Source organism: Pan paniscus, chromosome 1, assembly GCF_029289425.2.
Source record: "Pan paniscus chromosome 1, NHGRI_mPanPan1-v2.0_pri, whole genome shotgun sequence".
Classification (NCBI taxonomy): domain Eukaryota; kingdom Metazoa; phylum Chordata; class Mammalia; order Primates; family Hominidae; genus Pan; species Pan paniscus.
In genome coordinates, this window is record NC_073249.2 from 86,691,720 (window position 1) to 86,712,625 (window position 20,906).

Below are 20,906 nucleotides of genomic sequence, written 5' to 3' on the forward strand. Positions count from 1 at the left end.
TCATGTGGTGGGAAATTTTTAAGTTTATTTTGCCAGTGGGGAAACTAACATACAAAGAGTGATAGAAACTTACCTAATATGAATGAAAATAGAACCTCTGTCTCCTGGTTCTTGGCTTTGTCCTCTAGATCAATGGTTTCCAAACTCAACAGAGATATTGTTACATTGTTTTGTTTTGTTTTAGGTACCTGTCCCTAAAATTCCAAATCTCTGGAGTTGGGGCCTGGGAATCTATCATTTATATAAAGCTTCCCCAGTTTCTACTTCAGACAAACATTTTTTCTGGCCCCAGATTAGTTTTCTAGAACTAGATGGGTAACTAGATGAGTTACCCTCAAATGCTGGTAACTCTTCTTTGAGAGAGCCATTTGGTGTTGATTATTGAAAGAAGTATAATTTATCCAACAAGCTCTGGATTCAAACTGACCTTTAATCTGGAATCTGTTGCTCATTGATTATGAGATCTTGAGGTAATGACCCAACCTCACTCAACTCTGAATAGCTTTATTAATATGCAAAGTAAAAATATTGGAGGAATTGAGTGGAATAACATATGTAAAGCACAATTCCAGAGATAAACTTAATGGCAGCCCCCAATAAACAAAAACTACTATTATTACCTTAAAATATAGACTTAAACATTTACCTTTAATTATTCCCTCATTTCCTTTTGCTTTGCATGGAGCTTTCTATTTATACATTAAGTTATTCATCTGACTCAAACTTCCCAAAATATTTCATCCTGAAAAGTAAACAGTGCCAGGAGCCTATTTTCAGCACTCATTTTTAGTGCTGAGGTCACAGAATACCCAACTTATTTTCTCAATTATCCATGTGCTAAAGAGTCATAAATCAGTGAACAGAATTGGAGGCCGGTGTGGAGCCTGCCCCACCTGACATCTATAATTATTCCATGGGCCGAATCCAGATGTCAATGGGATGTAGAAATTAAGGAGACAGCTTAGTGAGCCGGCGTCATGGGGATGCCAGTATATCACCGCTCTAGATTTAGTTTGGTTTTAGAAGTCCTAACTATCACTCCAGTGATAAGAATATACTGTGTAGGTCACAAGAGGAGGGTTTGAAGGCAGCATGGAGTGGAGTATTCGATGATAATCTTAAGCAAGCTATTTAAAAATTTACAAGAAATAGAGAATAAAAACAGAAATAGGAGTATACCCAGAAATGAGTGTGGTACAAGATTAACAGAAGAAACTTTCAGAGAAATGTTTTTTTAGGAAAGAGTGGTCAATTAATCCACACTCTTTGAGTAATCACCATGTGGACAAAATTCCAGGCTTGTGTGAGATGCAGTCTAGCAAAGAGTGTGAGTTCTGGGGCCACATGGCCTTGGGGCAAAGTCCTGGCTCTTTTGCTTATGAGCCATGAGGTCTTGGAGTAAACTTGCCCCTCTGTGCCTCAGTTTCTCATTTGTAAAAAGAAGATAATAAATTTTTGTGTCTTGTCATCAAAGAGTTGTTCCATGTATTAAATCAGTTAAAATAAATCAAGTGGTATTAGTAGAGACTAAATAATAAATTGTAGTGATTTTATGCTGTGGGTATAAATGAGAAGGTTGTACATATAAAGGATCATACTATTTTGAATTACATATAATTATATAAAATATATGTACACTTTTGTAATATGTATAAAATAGCTATATGAAGACACTTTGTACTCCGGTAATGTCTTTAAAATCTTTTCTCTGTAAAGTGGCTTCAACCAGATCTTCCTTATTCTGATTATTTTACCCTAGCCCCCAGCACAAGGCTAGGAAAAACACCCTTGTATTATTCTTCAAGAGGGAAATGGCAGGAATATAGTAGACTCTAACAGGATTATGTCACATAAACTTCAGTACACAGTAAGTACTCAGGGAGTGGGAGGATGCAAACTTCCTGTTTGCATCTAGGAGTACGTAAACTGATGTCAGTCACTCTGTCAGCAAATGGTCATTTTCTATGTGCTAGGCTCATGTCTTGATGCAAATCAAATGAGACATGTTTCATAACCTTGAGGAACTGGCAGTGTCACTTGAGATACAATTATAAATTAATGGTCACAGAACAATGTGCTAGTAATAATAAAAGCATGCCAGAGTATTAAGGGAATCCCACAAAGGAACATTTAAATCATGCCAGAAAGTGGGGGAAGGCTTCTCAATGTGAGTAGTCTTGAGCTGAGTTTAAAATCAAGAGTAGGGGTTAGCTAGATAAAGGAAAAGATCAGAAGACCGAGTTGGACAATGACAGTGGCAATTAAGAATGTGCTATTTCAGGAGCAGCAAATCTTTATGGCTAAATCAAAGGAGGAGTTGTAGAAGATGAGGCCAAAAAGGGAGATTCAAAATCATAAAGAGCATTGAATATTAGGCTAAAGTTGAGAGTTTTGCAAATTTTAAGCAGGTAATAGACCAAATGTGCATCTCAGAGCAGACTAGTAGTTATTTGGAGTACATTAATGGGTATCAGATGGGAGATTGAGAGGCCAGTAGAAAGGATAAGGCAGTAACCGAGGCCATGCACCATAAGAGCCTGGATGAAGCTACATCTATGCAGGTGGAGAGGCAGGAATAGGTTTTCATAGAGTTTTTCTAGAGAAATTCTGCAGAGTCAGGTGACTTTTGAGTGTATGGAGTGAGTCAGAAGTAGGAACTAGGGATGATTCTGTGGTTTCTAGTTGGAGTGACTCCATATAGGATCAGGCCATCACCAAGGTAGGAAATAGAGAAGGAGAAACAACATTTGACCTGGAATTTACAAACAGTCCTTAGAGTTGTGCTTTTTAACACCCTCAAAGGCATTAAAAATATTAATATTTCCTATTTGTTATACCCTTTCCTAGAAGGCAATGGGTAGTAAAAATACCATGGCCTGACAGAGGAGAAACAAGAAGAAGAGAAGGCAGGCAGATCTCAAAGGTATGGTGGAGAGAGAAAAAGATAAGCAAATCTTGTCTTGAATGTGACTTCACTAGAATGTGTTTCCCATAATTTGTTTTTATTGAGGAGATGTCTCAGGGATATACTGTCCTGGAAGAAGATAGCTACACAAAGACCAAATAGATTCGTGGAATAATCTAGGAATTTTACAAATAATACTTGAAAAAAATCAACAAAAATTTTACTTTTTTCAGAAGCAACGGCTTCAAAGTTAACCCTGCAAAGTCACTCTCAAGAGGTCACTACTCACTAATTCTCACGGTCTAACTTACCACTGATTTGCGCATGCTACCTTTACTGGACTCGTGTGTGTGTGTGTGTGTGTGTGTGTGTGCACGTGTGTTTGGAGGCAATTCCCTTTGACCCAAACCTTCTGGTCACCACTGGCTCTCCTCCAAGAAGGGGAACAGGAACAACGTGACCAGGACCGTGTGCCAAGTGCCTATTTCCTGCCGGCATGCTGTCCGAGTGTGATTCCTGGAGTGGCTAACTCAGATTCCCTGTAAAATGCCTCCCCAAACAGTGGTAAAATAAAATCAAGGACAGTTGGGTTATTCCTTTATCTTTTTTTCTTTTTTGCTTCAGGTGTTAAACAACAGCAATAACCAAAGAGTCACTCTGTGGATGGTTCAATATCTAGCAAACTTAGAGAAAGAAAAGGATACAGAAAAGTGATTCTTAGAGAGGAATCTGGCCTTGGTATCTATTTCTTGCCTCCAAAACTTACTTTTTACTAGTCCTTGGGAAACTTCTTACCTGCCCCATCTCAGATGGGACATGGAGACCAGCCAGGAGTAGCATGGTGCTCTAGGATAGGTACAGCTGACTACATGCAGATCAGCCAGTAGTAGCATGGTGCTCTAGGAGAGGCACAACTGACTTATGACATGAAGACCTGGGCATATTTGGCATTTGTCCTTCCCTATCACATGTATCTTCATTTTCTTTTCTTCTTCTCTTTCATGTCCCTTTCTTCCCCATTTTCTTTCCTGTCTTTTCCTTCTTTCCTTCGCTTCTTTTCTCCAGTCTTTTCATCTGTTTACCTCTTCTCTCCGTTTCCATTTCTTCCTGTTATTCTTTCCTTGCTTGCTTTTGTTCCTTCTTTCTATTTGTCCCCTTTTTCTGCGATCTTTGACTAAGGTACTCAAATGTGTGAGCTCTGGAGGCGAACTTCTGGGTTTGACCTAGGCTCTACCACTTCTTTTGTATATGATCTTGGGTAAATTTTTAAATTCTCCTATATCAAAGTTTCCCCATCTACAATGAAATTATATTAATACCATATGCTTTAGAGTTTTGTTATAAGGATTTAATAAGATAATGTAAAGCTGTAATGCACTCAGCATAGGCAGGACATAATGTAAGATACTACTGTTTTTTATATATATATATGTATATGTATGTATGTAAGTGTGTGTGTATATACATATATATGTGTCACATATATATGTATATACACACACACATTTGAGAGGGAGTCTCACTCTCTCCCCTATGCTGGAGTGCAGTGGCATGATCTCGGCTCACTGCAACCTCTGCCTCCCAGGCTCAAGCAATTCTCCTGCCTCAGCCACCCGTGTTGTTGGGATTACAGGCGTGCCCCCCTACCACCCAGCTAATTTTTGTATTTTTAGTAGAGACAGGGTTTCACCATGTTGGCCAGGCTGATCTCAAACTCCTGACCTCAAGTGATCTGCCTGCCTAGGCCTCCCAAGTAGGATGGGATTACAAGTGTGAGCTACTGTGCCCAGTGGTGGGATCACAGGTGTGAGCCACTGCACCCAGCCCTACTGTTCAATTTTAAGTCTCCTTTGGAAACCTAGTTCTCTCTCTAGGCATTGTTTGCCTCCATTTGGGTGCCTTAGAAATGGAATAATTCCTGATCTCAAATCTCCCAATAATCGATTTGCATGCAAAATTTTAAGAGTCTCATGCTCTACCGACTGAGCTAGCTGGGCAGCAAAATTTTAAAAAGCTATATTCTAATTCTGAATGGATTCTAAGTCATCTCACGAATTTTTTTTCAATTTATATCACAAACAGAAGAAAATCCAGTATTTTCCTTCCTTGTGTCATATTTCCATGTAACATCTAGATAAGCAAAGCAATGCATATTAAAACATCAGATAATTTAATTGGTCATCTTGTGGTTTAATGGCCTAAGCAGATTCATGTTTTGAACTCAGCCTCTGAATTAAATAAATGGCACAGTTTAGTTTTTATGATGTGTTTTTGAGTCTGGCTCATTAGATGAGCCACTTTGTCTGACTGGCTTTGCTCTGATGCTTTTCTTTTTGTCCACATGTTTGGTATGGGCTGATAAGTAGTTGATTTTACCATCAAGGTACTTTTTTTAAAACTTCTTTTCCTTCCCCTTTCCTCTTTCATCCTTCTACAGTCATATTTCCAACTTTAAAAATCTAAGCATTATTAACATGAAGTGCCAGAACACAGCCCGAGGCACCTTGGCAAGTTATTTCTCTGTGCCTCAGTTTCCCCATCTATAAAAATTTTCAGGGGAAATGCTCATGGTTGGCATCTATATCTTAAGGTTGTTGTGAGAATTAAGTGTGTTGTTGAGAACAAGCAATAACGAGTGTATTTCTTTTTTTATTTTATTATTATTATACTTTAAGTTTTAGGGTACATGTGCACAACGTGCAGGTTTGTTACATATGTATACATGTGCCATGTTGGTGTGCTGCACCCATTAACTCGTCATTTAGCATTAGGTATATCTCCTAATGCTATCCTTCCCCCCTCCCCCCACCCCACAACAGTCCCCGGTGTGTGATGTTCCCCTTCCTGTGTCCATGTGTTCTCATTGTTCAATTCCCACCTATGAGTGAGAACATGCGGTGTTTAGTTTTTTGTCCTTGCGATGGTTTGCTAAGAATGATGGTTTCCAGTTTCATCTATGTCCCTACAAAGGACATGAACTCATCATTTTTTATGGCTGCATAGTATTCCATGGTGTGTATGGGCCACATTTTCTTAATCCAGTCTATCATTGTTGGACATTTAGGTTGGTTCCAAGTCTTTGCTATTGTGAATAGTGCCGCAATAAACATACATGTGCATGTGTCTTTATAGCAGCATGATTTATAATCCTTTGGGTATATACCCAGTAATGGGATGGCTGGGTCAAATGGTATTTCTAGTTCTAGATCCCTGAGGAATTGCCACACTGACTTCCACAATGGTTGAACTAGTTTACAGTCCCACCAACAGTGTAAAAGTGTTCCTATTTCTCCACATCCTCTCCAGCACCTGTTGTTTCCTGACTTTTTGATGATCGCCATTCTAACTGGTGTGAGATGGTATCTCATTGTGGTTTTGATTTGCATTTCTCTGATGGCCAGTGATGATGAGCATTTTTTCATGTCTTTTGCCAGCATAAATGTCTTTTTTGAGAAGTGTCTGTTCATATCCTTTGCCCACTTTTTGATGGGGTTGTTTGTTTTTTTCTTGTAAATTTGTTTGAGTTCATTGTAGATTCTGGATATTAGCCCTTTGTCAGTTGAGTAGGTTGCAAAAATTTTCTCCCATTCTGTAGGTTGCCTGTTCACTCTGATGGTAGTTTCTTTTGCTGTGCAGAAGCTCTTTAGTTTAATTAGATCCCATTTGTCAATTTTGGCTTTTGTTGCCATTGCTTTTGGTGTTTTAGACATGAAGTCCTTGTCCATGCCTATGTCCTGAATGGTATTGCCTAGGTTTTCTTCTAGGGTTTTTATGGTTTTAGGTCTAACATTTAAGTCTTTAATCCATCTTGGATTAATTTTTGTATAAGATGTAAGGAAGGGATCCAGTTTCAACTTTCTACGTATGGCTAGCCAGTTTTCCTAAAACCATTTATTAAATAGGGAATCCTTTCCCCATTTCTTGTTTTTGTCAGGTTTGTCAAAGATCAGATAGTTGTAGATATGTGGCATTATTTCTGAGGGCTCTGTTCTGTTCCATTGGTCTATATCTCTGTTTTGGTACGAATACCATGCTGTTTTGGTTACTGTAGCTTTGTAGTATAGTTTGAAGTCACGTAGTGTGATGCCTCCAGCTTTGTTCTTTTGGCTTAGGATTGTCTTGGCAATGCGGGCCCTTTTTTGGTTCTATATGAACTTGAAAGTAGTTTTTTCCAATTCTGTGAAGAAAGTCATTGGTAGCTTGATGGGGATGGCATTGAATCTATAAATTACCTTGGGCAGTATAGCCATTTTCATGATATTGATTCTTCCTACCCAGGAGCATGGAATGTTCTTCCATTTCTTTGTATCCTCTTTCATTTCATTGAGCTGTGGTTTGTAGTTCTCCTTGAAGAGGTCCTTCACATCCCTTATAAGTTGGATTCCGAGATATTTTATTCTCTTTGAAGCAATTGTGAATGGGAGTTCACTCATGATTTGGCTCTCTGTTTGTCTGTTATTGATGTATAAGAGTGCCTGTGATTTTTGTACATTGATTTTGTATCCTGAGACTTTGCTGAAGTTGCTTGTCAGCTTAAGGAGATTTTGGGCTGAGATGATGGGGTTTTCTAGATATACAATCACGTCATCTGCAAACACGGACAATTTGACTTCCTCTTTTCCTAATTGAATACCCTTTATTTCCTTCTCCTGCCTAATTGCCCTGGCCAGAACTTCCAACACTATGTTGAATAGGAGTGGTGAGAGAGGGCATCCCTGTCTTGTGCCCGTTTTCAAAGGGAATGCTTCCAGTTTTTGCCCATTCAGTATGATATTGGCTGTGAGTTTGTCATAGATAGCTCTTATTATTTTGAGATACATCCCATCAATACCTAATTTATTGAGAGTTTTTAGCATGAAGAGTTGTTGAATTTTGTCAAAGGCCTTTTCTGCATCTTTTGAGATAATCATGTGGTTTTTGTCTTTGTTTCTGTTTATATGCTGGATTACATTTATTGATTTGCGTATGTTGAACTAGCCTTGCATCCCAGGGATGAAACCCACTTGATCATGGTGGATAAGCTTTTTGATGTGCTGCTGGATTCGGGTTGCCAGTATTTTATTGAGGATTTTTGCATCAATGTTCATCAAGGATATTGGTCTAAAATTCTCTTTTATGGTTGTGTCTCTGCCAGGCTTTGGTATCAGGATGATGCTGGCCTCATAAAATGAGTTAGGGAGGATTCCCTCTTTTTCTATTGATTGGAATAGTTTCAGAAGGAATGGTACCAGCTCCTCTTTGTACCTCTGGTAGAATTCGGCTGTGAATCCATCTGGTCCTGGACTTTTTTTGGTTGGTAAACTATTGATTATTGCCTCAATTTCAGAGCCTGTTATTGGTCTATTCAGAGATTCAACTTCTTCCCGGTTTGGTCTTGGGAGGATGTATGTGTCGAGGAATTTATCCATTTCTTCTAGATTTTCTAGTTTATTTGCATAGAGGTGTTTATAGTATTCTCTGATGGTAGTTTGTATTTCTGTGGGATCAGTGGTGATATCCCCTTTATCATTTTTTATTGTGTCTATTTGATTCTTCTCTCTTTTCTTCTTTATTAGTCTTGCTAGCAGTCTATCAATTTTGTTGATCTTTTCAAAAAACCAGCTCCTGGATTCATTAATTTTTTGAAGGGTTTTTTGTGTCTCTATTTCCTTCAGTTCTGCTCTGATCTTAGTTATTTCTTGTCTTCTGCTAGCTTTTGAATGTGTTTGCTCTTGCTTTTCTAGTTCTTTTAATTGTGACGTTAGGGTATCAGTTTTAGATCTTTCCTGCTTTCTCTTGTGGGCATTTAGTGCTATAAATTTCCCTCTACACACTGCTTTGAATGTGTCCCAGAGATTCTGGTATGTTGTGTCTTTGTTCTCGAATAATGAGTGTTTTTCAAAAGGTGGTCCTTGATATACGTTATATTCAGAAAAAGGGTCTGCCAATATTTTTTTTTATTTCTTTAATAGACAACCATAAAGAAGAAAGAAAGAATGAGGGACGTAGAGACTGGGGAAACCAACACTGCTCACACTTGCTGCTAATAGCAGTGACTTTGAATTACCCTGCAGTTCTTGATAGATATTATCAAATACAGGGAGCAGCAACTATACAGTCCCAGTGAGAGTCTGACACATCTATAGTATAAGAGAAGAATGATAGTTTTGAGGGGAGATTCTGAGAGTTTCCCCTCAAAACACACAAAATTTAGATTCCTCTCTGAATTTTTTTCTTAAGAGATGGTTCGGTCCATAGTTTTTACCAGATCCTTAAATGGATCTATTTCTCAAAAGTGTTGAAGGTCATCTATCCTTAACACCTTGTAACTACTACTCTTACAATGGGAAAGAAGGGTCAGGAAATGGGAGTCTCATGACATAATAGACAGAGCACAGGGCCTATTACTGAGGATGTGAACATTCTATGACCTCTTTTCCAGGAAAGAGAATTAACAAAAGGGGAGGAAGGATTTTGAAGTTTGGGTAAGAATCTATAGCTCCTTTCAACTCTCTCAATTTCCCACTGCTCTATCATCTCTCAAACAGGCAGGTAACTGGAAATAAAAGAATGGCTCTGGAAGGTGAACTCTATGCCTTGAAAATTGATTGAGAATCTGCAAGCAAATCACTTAATCTGTTTTGCAGTCTCTGAAGCTAAGATTGCCTTGGTTCTATGAGTAGAGCCAAGCAGAGCAGTGGCATGAACTAAAGAATAAACAATATTCAGTTTGTGCTTTCTTTCCCAGAGTTCACTGGCACAGGAGGGATTAAAGACTCAGTATGAGTATTTTTCTAAAGTCACCCTACACCTTGATGTTTCTCATAGCATGTCTCTGGATCATTAATGTGTTTCCAAGCAAATAGTTTCATATGGAGCGTTTATTTACCCTTATTATTAAGATGCGTGTGTTTCACTGGAAGCATCAGCTTTGAGGCCTATCAAGCACATGATAGAAACAGGCATGCAAAAGGAAGGAGTATTCTGTCCAGGGAGCATGAGCAGGCAAGCTCACCATTGGAAATGGTGATGAAATAACAGGGAAATACAACTGAAAAACACACTCAAAAATGTATTACATAAAATAATTTACTTCTCATTCAGAATGACCTTCCAGACCTATTAGTAAGACAGCAGTCTGTGAGTTCAGATACAATCTGAAAGTCATGACAATTATAATAGGGCAAGACCAATAAAGTTACACATTTGAAGTCAACTAGAGACAAAATTGTGGAACTGTGTATAACAGAAAATGACACTGATGAGGAACTCCAGGGATATTAAGGGCAAGATTGCCGGAGAGACAAGAAGGGTACAATTAGAAAACCTATATCTTTAATACAGTGAGATTTGTATGCATACACTCTGGTGTCTTCATTTTGCAGCCCATTATATTGGCTTAAAAGCCAGAAAGGTGCTCATGCATGTAATTTATACTGGAGCAACGAATGCAGTGTATGTGGACGCATGTGTGTGCACTTTGAAAGGCAGTAGTTTTAGAAGAATGAGAAGAAAATTACTTCCTGGGCATTCATTAATAATTCAGGTGATATCCTGTACCTCCATTTATAAAACAATATAATAATAATAACACGTACAAAATAACATCATAAATAACATAAATGAGAAGTTTTCAAGTATTTCAATGTGCCTTGAAAAGTTTCAAACAGTAATTCTCACAATTGGTTAGACAATCATTTTTTTTTTCTTTTCTTTTCCTCTCATTTAGTCTCAGAGACTAAAAAGAAGTGCCTCCATTCTCTGTTAGCCCCGATGTTTGGAATGAAATTAACAAGATTCTACCTTAAAAGAGAAAACTTATGTGGGCTTTTCAAATTGTGAAAATTTGTTCCCTCTTATAAAATATAATCTTTCCCCTGCTGCTGGTTTATAAATATAGGCATATAGCCAGAGCCATTATAAAGAAAAAACAACCAACCACAATAAACTAAGGAGCCTCATCTGATGGCTAAGGTTCTCAGGAAAAATGAGAAGAGCACCTTGATCAGGAGAGGAAAAAAGGATAGAGGATAAAAACAGTAACCTTTAACTTCTGTGCCCTCACTCAGCCAGTAACTTACGGCAGGTGTTGCTGGCAAGGCCTTAGCTGTATTTCTTCATTCAGTTGAACATCCTGTCTGCCAACTCCATACCAACCCAGTTGCTAATAAGCATGCCCTGAGCACCCAGGAAAAGAAGGGAAGGCTGGCAGCTTAGGAGCTCAAAAGTGCCATCAGTGAAAACCAGCTCAAGGGAGCTAAGGTATTTGCTCCTTAGAATAGTGCTCAAGGTGGAGGCTCTCAGTGGTCAAATCAAGCGTGAAGTTCCTTGGATGCTTCTCCAGCAAGATCCATGGAATTTTACAAAACCAACTTTCCACAGGTTAGCATTTCTTTCTTAGCCTACATGGCAGTTAGTTCATTTTGCCCTGTTCAAATGTAGTATGAAAGAACAGAGATCAAAACACCCATGTAAGTACATACACATACTCTAGTTATGAGCACCTAGGGTCTTTCCCATCACTCTTGCAAAAGTGTGTGTGTGTGTGTGTATACATACACTCACACATACATATGTATACACAGACATCTATATACAGAAATAATGTATATGTGTGTCTAATGTATATATAATATATACACATAGACATACACACAAGCACATATCATAGCTCAACCTCATCTAAACATCTAGAGTCTGGAGAACGTGCTGGCCAACAGAATACATGTGCATGTGGATGTCATGTGACATGCACTAACCAACCATCCCGAGGTAAAACTGTTGGGAGGAGGAAACTGCCAACAATCTTTGAAAATCCAGACCTACCAGGCCATTATTTAGATATTTGCTCCCATGGAACCCTCAAAGAAACTTAGGAAAATTGGACTGGAATGGGGTCCCACCCTGATGAACACTCAAACACCAAAAGCTATATCTAGTTTATGCGTAGAAGTGACTCACACATGGCAGGCAGCATGAATATTAGGCTACAATGTGGATAAAGCACTGGAGCTTAATACAGATCAATATTTGGCCTCAGGTTTTCCAGAGCATAGAGTCTTGGCATTTCATCCCTCTGCCTTCAGGTGAGAATTAGGCACACTGAGGGACCAGGGAAGCACAGTCTGCTGAACTCTTGGCTCCTTTCTGCTTTTCTGCCCCACAGCTGGAAGGGTTGACCAAATCAAGATAGAATCGAGACTTGAGGAAGCGGCGGTAGGAATCCTTCTCCATCAGGTTGAAAATCTTCTTCTGGGCCTCATCAAAGCAGGTTATTGTAGGCTCTAGCATGTTCCGGCTTGTCTCTTCCCTGGTGCAAGAATCCAGGTTCACCTGAGGGGCAAAGGCCAAGGCTTCATTAGACCTATATCCCTGTTGAGGATGCAAGCCTGTATGCTTTGTAGTGACTTGTAAGTGGCAGTGCACCCTCTGTATTTCAGAAGCAAAAAACAAAAGTGACATTAGGCTCCTCCTTGGCACATGTGAGAGAGTATGAAAGGTTCAGAATGAACCTTTCTGCTTAGAGAGAGCAGGGCAAGATCTTCTGTTCTGTCTAACAAATTGGGGAGATTCATCAGAAAAATTCATGCAGGGAGGTTATGGTAAGCCACATGGATAAAAGAGATTTTTTAAAAAACTGATTTATTTGGGGTTGTCAAGATTATGATAGTCAGCTCCACTATTCTAGGAACCTTCACTAAGATCCAGAGAGTTCTCTGCCATAAAAGCTTACCTTTTTGGTCAGGTTGGCTAATGGGTAGAAGGAATAGATAGAAAGTTGGGTAGAGGGAATAGGTTCTAGTGTTTGATAGCACATTAGGGTGATATAGTTATCAATAGTTTATTGTATATTTTAAGATAGCTAGAAGAGGAGATTTGGAATGTTCTCAACACATAGAAATAATAAATGTTTGAGATCTGTATATAGCAATTGCCCTGATTTGATTGTTAACACATTGTATGCATGTATCAAAATATCACACATACTCTGTAAATATGTACAATTTTTATGTATCCATAAAAAACCTACCTCTTTGGTTGCTTGGACTGAGATGAATTCATTATAGATCTTTTTGGCCTTGGGACTTAGTTTAGATGGTGATTTGATTTTCTTGTACTCTTCACAGCTGATCCAGAAGTCAATATTCTCCTCACTATATTCAGACTTCAAGAAAGCTTTGAAAGCTGCCAGCCCACCTATGATACAGGAGAAAGGACCACAGTTGTCATCATACTGGTTGGCCTCTTGGATATGCTATTTCACATAAAGCTGAGGTACTTGGGGGATAAAGCATGGATTCAAGCAATCCCTTTTTCCCCTGCTTTTTTCAAGTCACCTGGAGTCAGGTAACCCTAATCTGTGTTTGATATCCAGTGGTTCCCAGTTCTACCTAATGATTCTTACTCAAGTTGGAAGCCTCTTTCAAGGAAGTATTTTGCTTCTGAAATGCCTATGCAGCTATCAATTACCAAGGTCAATTTGGGAGAGAAACTGAGATTGATTTTGCAAGAAGGTATTGATATTTATCATTTTTTTTCTCTCTTCCGTTTTTCTTTGTGATGAGAGAGATGGTTTTCCACATGGTTCCTGCATAAACTTTTCATTGTATATCACAAAGCTCTAGGGCATATTAAAATTTTAAACAGACTGAATTTAAGACCTAAAGAGTCTCCTGAGTCTGAACATCAGAAAGAAGCCAGGCCTTGCTGCAGTTTCTATTAGACCAGCATAATATAACTTGTCTTATCCAGACTACCTCATCCCAGGTTGCTGTCAGACTTACATTCATGACTAATCAGGTTTTCCAGTGATTCAGCCCATTTCTTGACTTCCTCTTGGCTCACCCTAGAAAAAATAGAGAGAAACAGAATAATTGGAATGCCATGGTAAAAAAATTGGGGCAAGAAATCTAAGATCCTGAATAAAGGCAAAGATTTTATTTTCCATCGTTATTACAAAATATGTTATTGATGAGGGCAGTTTTTCACTAAATGTATAGAAATTTCAAATGTAGTTATGATCTCCATGAAAATGGAGGCTATCTTGATCCAAATCTGGCTTAACTAGGAGCACAAGCTCCTTCTCACAGAACATCCCCATCATCAGATAGTTAATACTCAGTAGATCTTCACCAAGGCCTTTTCTCTTACCTCTGGCAAATAACCACTTTGTCCTTCTTGTTGTGGGAAGAATTGTGTTCACAGGAATCAGATTTTTGCAGCAGGAAACCTAGCCGATGTTTCATATCTTTTGCACTGCACAGAAGAGAAAAAAATGAATAAATAGTAATAACCAGCTTTCTTTAAAAGATACCTAATGGTAGAGCTTGAAGAGTCCATTACTAGTCTATGGCTCAGAGACAGTTTAGGGAACGGGAGTTGGAGTTGGCATGACCTCTGAGGAAAACAAGATTCCTCTTTTGGTTCCCTATGACTTGCTACAAAACCTTGAGGCAGTCATAACACCATTTCCTTCATCCACAACTGGAATTCTGACCCTTCAGTTTACCTCAGAAACCTGAGAAGCCTTTATATGCCCGTCATTTTGACCAACCGAATACCTTTGGTATCTTCAACAGAACCTGAATCACTGAACACATGAGTGATCTCTGAGTAATTTTTAGGAATCAGAAAGCAGTAGCGGCAAAAGATGCACATCCTTGCTGCACGCCACCTTCTGGCAGGTGATTGCTATTTCCATCTGTTCCCCTGCTGGCAGAGGGAACTGTAGAAGCACCTCGGGAAAGTAAAAGTCTATTCAGTTCCAGTCATGTATGGGGGGAGGGGGCGGGGGGGGGCCAAGCAGTTCCTGCTGTGAGGTATAGAGGGAGAATACACTGAGGTGCACAGTTCCAGCAGAGGGAGATGGAACATGGGATGGCGAAAACAAATGCCCAAGCTGAAACCTCAGCTCCTTGGGGCTTCTTTCTAGACAATATCTGCTGCTGCTGCTTTCCTTCTTAATAGCTACTTTAAAGGACATACACACTCTAAAGGGCATTTGAGGCTTAACAGCTATTAGGAGAAGCAGGCTAGAGTCATCACTGAGCTTCCAGTTTATTGCCACCATTTAATAGGTAGCCAGGGCACATTAGAGCTCCTGACTAACTAGAAAAAGGGGGTCTTTTAATAAGCCTTAAGCTCAACTCTCTTACTTTTTATTAAATATCCTCTTGCTTGCATCTCTTTTTATTAAAAAAGTCAAGAAATACTTCAAAAAGAGAAATACCATTTTAAAAGAAATGAATAACTAAATGTGTCTATTTGGAGTAGGGAAAATAAAGCCTCAAAGATATAAAGACATTTGGATGGCCACTAATACATTTATGTATGTAGGTTTTCCCAGAAAGTTTGAATTCCATTATGTTCTCTGACTGTCCCTTAAATAGTATTTTCTCTTCCCCGCAAGATTACTTTCCCTCCTCTGCTTCCCTGACTGATGACTGTTCAGGGGATGCAACATCCTTTTTGATTATAACAAGATATAATCCTGAATGTTAGGGTGATTCCAAGGTGATAATGTAAGTATATCATGAAGTCCAAATAGAAATGAATTCATATTTCTATGTGCTGGATCCACCTGAGGTCCTAGAGTTATTAATCAATGCAGGGGGTAAGTGTGCTTAGCAAGCATTCTTATAATAAAACCACAAAAATATAAAACAAAATGACTTCAGAAGTTACTGGAGTCAGGAATTCTAGATTTGGTCCTAACTCACCCACCACCTATGTGACCTTGAGCAGGCAATGGCTCCTCTGGAGCCTCGGGCACTAGTGGTAAAGATGTTGGACTAGATGATTTGCAATTTACTGAGGAGGAAAGGGAAGAGCAGTTCATCCTGCTGACATAGAGTTTACCTCCTTAGATTAGCTGCTTAACTCTTTGAGAACAGAGCTCTAGTATTATCTTTTATCTGTTTTGCAAAATATTTACCAGAGCATAACTTTCTCCTGACACTCTTGTATTTTTGTATGGTTCATTTCATATGTAAGTTAAGTGAAGCTTGAAGTAATTTGCTCCACTCCATTCAGAAAATTAAGCGTGAAGGTCAGAGGAACTCATTTCGTAGATACTCTCTGCCAGACCCTCCTGCTTCATTTTAAAGAAGCCATCGATACTTCCATACTCCCGAATGACAGAATATTTGAAAAGTAAATGTTTTAATAGTACATAAAAAATTATGTTTTCTGAGATTGTTTCCAAAATAAAATTTGTGGTAATTTCTATTTGCAGCGCTATAAGAAAGCAGGTAGTATACCTTTAGGTTGACTTTTTACCTTTGACTGCAAGATTAAGTAATGTAATATGCACTCATTTTTGTGTTTAATTTTCAACTGGCTAATATATGATCTTTTTCTGAATGCATTTCTTTATACCTTTTTTGAACAAACCAAAAACAAATGAATAGCTGTATGTCTGTAAGGTCTTTTAAAAAAATCAAGAGAGTATATTAACAAAACAATGTCTTTAAGATGAGATCTTCTACAAAACTATTAACTGATTTGTAATGATCAATATTTCTCAACCAAACTCATATGAGACACTTCAAGAACTAGAGATGGGGCAGAGAGATAAGGAAGATCTGGCTTTGAAACTCATATCTCATTGTAACATTTGCTTATAAGAACATAGAGAGTGAAAGTTACTGCACCACCACACGGAAAGCATAGTGCCTTTCTGATGATGGAGCCTAACCTCATTCTGGGGTACCTTTCCTGAAACAAGTTGTAGCATACAATCAGAAAGCCCAGAGCCAGGCTTCTATGTACTCCAGGGATGCTCAAATAGCAGTAGTAATCACAGATGGAGATATTACAGATCACTGTACATAGCCTCAAACCTCATCTCGCTTCTTAATTAAAACTAGCTTTCTTAGACCTGGCTTAAAGAACAGAACAGTTCTCAAAACTGAGGTCACATAAAACAACACATAAGGGCTGAAATTTCGGGAGCACATGTCTTAAGTCACAGTATCTAGCTAGTCTTGGAGGAAAGTTAGAAAGTCGTGCTCTCCTGACCACACTGTTTCTAATTGCACAGAACTAGGTTAGTAAGTACAACATGTAAATAACTGAGAAAGTCTAGCCAAAAGTTTAATATGGTTAATGGCTGAAAGCAATCTTACCTCCTCAAGCAAGAAGCCGGCAGACCTGCAAGCCCTTTGCACATCTTATTTAACAGCTTGGAATTCGCAAGCAGGAAAGAAATGCGGCAGGAGGAGCTGTGGCTTCGGCTTTGAGCGTACTTTGCCTCTTCTCCGGTAAAGATATTGTCAGAATCCTCTGAGCGTCTTCCTGCTAAGCCTGTAGGGGTCTCTTTTATAGCCCAGCTACGACCGTCCAGCCAATCAGACGACCGCTCTGCAGTACCAGCTCCTCTGTCTCCCTCTGCCTCTCCAGCCCCTGAAAGAGATGAGGAAGAAAAGACTGACGCATCAGCAATGTTAAGTGAACGAGCAGAGAAAATCCTTCTGAAAAGTAGGGATATGGGAAAAAATGCACTCAATGTCTCTACCAATGTCAGAGGTTTAGAATTTCTAGAAAAGGAAAAAAAGTGTACAATGCTGCAAAATATAGTTTTTATTCATATGTCTGTAAAAAAAAAATATCAAGGAAGTTGCTTCCTGGAAGGAAAAGTACCAGCAGGAATTCTGGAGCTTACTTAGGAGCTGACTCCCAATGCCCTTCCTCTTTTGGATTAGAAGCATCATATTATACATGGTCCAAGATCTGATCCTCACGATTTCCAAAAGGGAGCTGGCAGGATCATCGTCTCCACGCAGTGATTTGCGGAAGTTGCCTTGGTTGTTATGCAAACAAGAAGGTGGAGAGAAATAGCTGGATGACAGACAGTTATAAGCCCGGCAGCATACAGAAACTACCCTAGGAAAAATAGATTTGCTATATCTGTAATCAACCTGACTGAGGAATACTTTTCTAGAAATCTTGGTAACAACAGAATTCAGCCTAGCACTGACGGTTTCTCCTTCACATGCCTGCGTCCTGTAAAAAGTCTAAACCGGCAGCTCGAGGACCAAAGGAGGGAGTAGATGAGCAAATATACACAGCAATTCTTATATCAAATGGGTTTATGTCTTATGTAATTCTAAGTCTCCAAACTGATATTTCAAAAGATAAAGAAAGAGAGATGTAGAAAGAGAGAGAGCAGGCAGAAAAATATGTAGTTTGCTTTGCGTATCACCAGCCTTCAAACTGATTGTAAGAATATTAAGCCCTATAGGTGTTTCTGAACACCTGGACAATCAGTATCTTTTACACACAATATCATGAACTGAAATGCCTGCATGGACAGAATCATTCAGGTGTTTCACATCTTATAGCCATATACCAAATACCTACACCAGAGTTACAGAGGAAATCTATAAGTGGAAGAAGGGAATTAATTGCTAGATCTGACCAAAACAGCTTTCATTTAGAAAGCAGATGGGTTCCTGATCATAGGCTACAGTGAGCTAAACTTTATATATAAGAAACAGAGGCATCAAATAGTTTAGGTGGAAGAGATGAAAAATAGTTGGGTTCCAGTGAGATGCAAAATACCAAAAATATAGAAAGAATGGCACAAAGCAATGCCCATATGTGGCCCTACCCAATACATGCCCTTGAACATCCCACACTGCCCCCACTACCAACACGTTCCATGACTAGCAGAGCAAGGAGACAGCAGACAAATGTAAAATGGTGGAGGGACCATAATCTACAGAAGATGCATTTAAATTATAGGAAAAATCTCTAGCCGCCCATAAGAGGGCATTTATTAGATTAGCTACTGGGCAACTTTTCCTTGAATTATAACATAGAACAAATGAATGTTGACAGTCATCCTTGATGGTGGTGTGGAAGGAACTGCAGTGCAATGTGAAACTAGGGAGGCCCTCAGACCAAGGAAGATGGACCAGGGAAATGAATCAGTCAGAACTGACATTAAAGAGGTCAGACTAATTAAAAGGGAAAGAAGGTCACTCAAAGAAAGACCATGGCCTTCTTTGTTTACCTGGGCACCTAAAAGAGTGATCACTCAAATAGATTGATTTTAGGAACATAAGTGAGTACCCAAAAAGATTTACTGATGCCTGAAATTCCACAATAAAAGCTTTATGTCTTGCACTTAGAATAAGAGAAGCCTGATTTGTCATGAGTTAAAATAAATCACTGCAATAGATGGGACTTTAAAGACAAAATGGGACTTCAAAGGCAATCTAGCCTAACACTCTTATTTCACCAAAAAGGAAATAGAGACCCAGAAAGAGAAAGTGACTTGCTGAGGTTACAGCTTCTTACTAACAGAGCTGGGTCCAGATACAGGTGTCTCGATACTCAGTTATGTGGATTGTCCACCATGCTATCCTATCACTCAACAGTCTTATCAAATAAGGTAAACTGTGTAAATAGAGATATTTCTAAACTACAAAGTGCTAGTCAAATAATTTTTATCATTCTATTATACACAGTATAGAACATAACCCAAAATTAATTTTACACATTTTATTCAAGGAGTGTTCACTTGCCCAATTTGTTCTTGCTCCTGGAAAGCAGGAGCTGCTGCTTTCAAGACATATTAACTAACATGTCTCTAACTTTGTGCTTAGCTCATTACTCTGTTCAGGCATTTCATGTTTACTCACTTCTTTGACTATTAAATCTTGCTTTCTTAGGAGTTTTAAGACTTTTAAAAAAGTGTTTGTAAAACGCTTCACATGAGTTAACTTACTTTTTCACTGTGGGACTTGCAGATTGTGTTTGAGGAGGCGAGGACTGGTACATCATGATACCTTGACAACCTTCCACCTTCTTTCTCTGATATGCACAAAGCATCAAATTCTGTTATTCTATGATTTGTCATTCCTGAATGACTCTGGTAGTGTGGAAGAGCTTTACTCTCAAAAGATCTACTTTTTATTTATTCATTTGTTTAAGAAATATCTTTTGACCACCTACTCTGTATCAGGTGCTGTTCGAAGCAGTACCTGACACAAGCAGACAAAATCTCCACTCTAGTAGAGTTTTCATCTCAGTAGAAGGAGTCAGAAAATAAACAAATCAGGTGATTCCAGATTTTGACCTGTACCATGAATAAAATGGGCAGGTGATGTGCTAGAGAGTAATCAGATGGTGAAGGGCTAATTCAGCCAAGGTGGTCAGGAAAGCCCTCTTTGAAGAGGTGGTATCTAAAATGAGATTTGATGGGTGAGAAGGAGAAAGCAATGCAAGAAGCCTAGGAATTAGTATTCCAAATAGAAGTAAGAGCAAATGCGAGTGTTCTTTATCTAAATTGGGAAAGAACATAGCCATAAAAAAGAATGAAATCATGCCTTTTGCAGCAGCCTAGATAGAACTGGGGGCCATTATCATAAGTAAAACAAGACAGACACAGAAAGACAAATATTGCATGTTATCACTTATAAGTAGGAGCTAAATAATGTGTGCACATAGATGTAGAGTGTGGAATGATGGACAATGGAGCCTCAGAAGGATGAGGGGGCAAGAAGTCAGTGGATGGTGAGAAATTACTTAAGGGGTACAATGTACATCATTCAGGTGATGAATACCCAGGGGGCAAGAAGTCAGTGGATGGTGAGAAATTACTTAAGGGGTACAATATACATCATTCAGGTGATGAATACCCAGGGGGCAAGGAGTCAGCGGATGGTGAGAAATTACTTAAGGGGTACAATGTACATCATTCAGGTGATGAATACCCTAAAAGCCCTGATTTTACCACTATACAACCTATGCATCTAAAAAGATTTCACTTATAACCCATAAATATATATAAATTTTAAAAATAAAAATAAAATGGGAAAGAACAAGAAGGGGCCAGCATAGCTAGAGAATTGAGAACAAGATGAAAGTAGCATAAAAGGAGATGGAAAGGTAAACGATAGATCGTGCAAGGATTTGTAGGCTGTGGTCAAGAGGCTGGACTTTATCAGAGTGCAGTGGAAATCCACGGAAGAAACAGAAGCAGAGGAGGGGCCTCATCTGATCATTCTGACTCTTG

General features: G+C 38.9%; 1 protein-coding gene across 1 annotated transcript; it reads right to left on the reverse strand.

Moving 5' to 3' along the window:
• Positions 1 to 9,955: 9,955 nt before the first annotated feature.
• On the reverse strand, positions 9,956 to 17,698 carry RGS4 (regulator of G protein signaling 4). Its single transcript, XM_003824574.4, has 6 exons — positions 17,547 to 17,698; positions 17,011 to 17,287; positions 14,036 to 14,140; positions 13,669 to 13,730; positions 12,915 to 13,081; positions 9,956 to 12,217 (listed from the first exon to the last, which is right to left on the reverse strand). The coding sequence occupies exons 1-6, from the start codon at positions 17,602 to 17,604 to the stop codon at positions 11,978 to 11,980; spliced, it is 909 nt and encodes a 302-aa protein (XP_003824622.1). The 5' UTR covers positions 17,605 to 17,698; the 3' UTR covers positions 9,956 to 11,977.
• Positions 17,699 to 20,906: the final 3,208 nt, after the last annotated feature.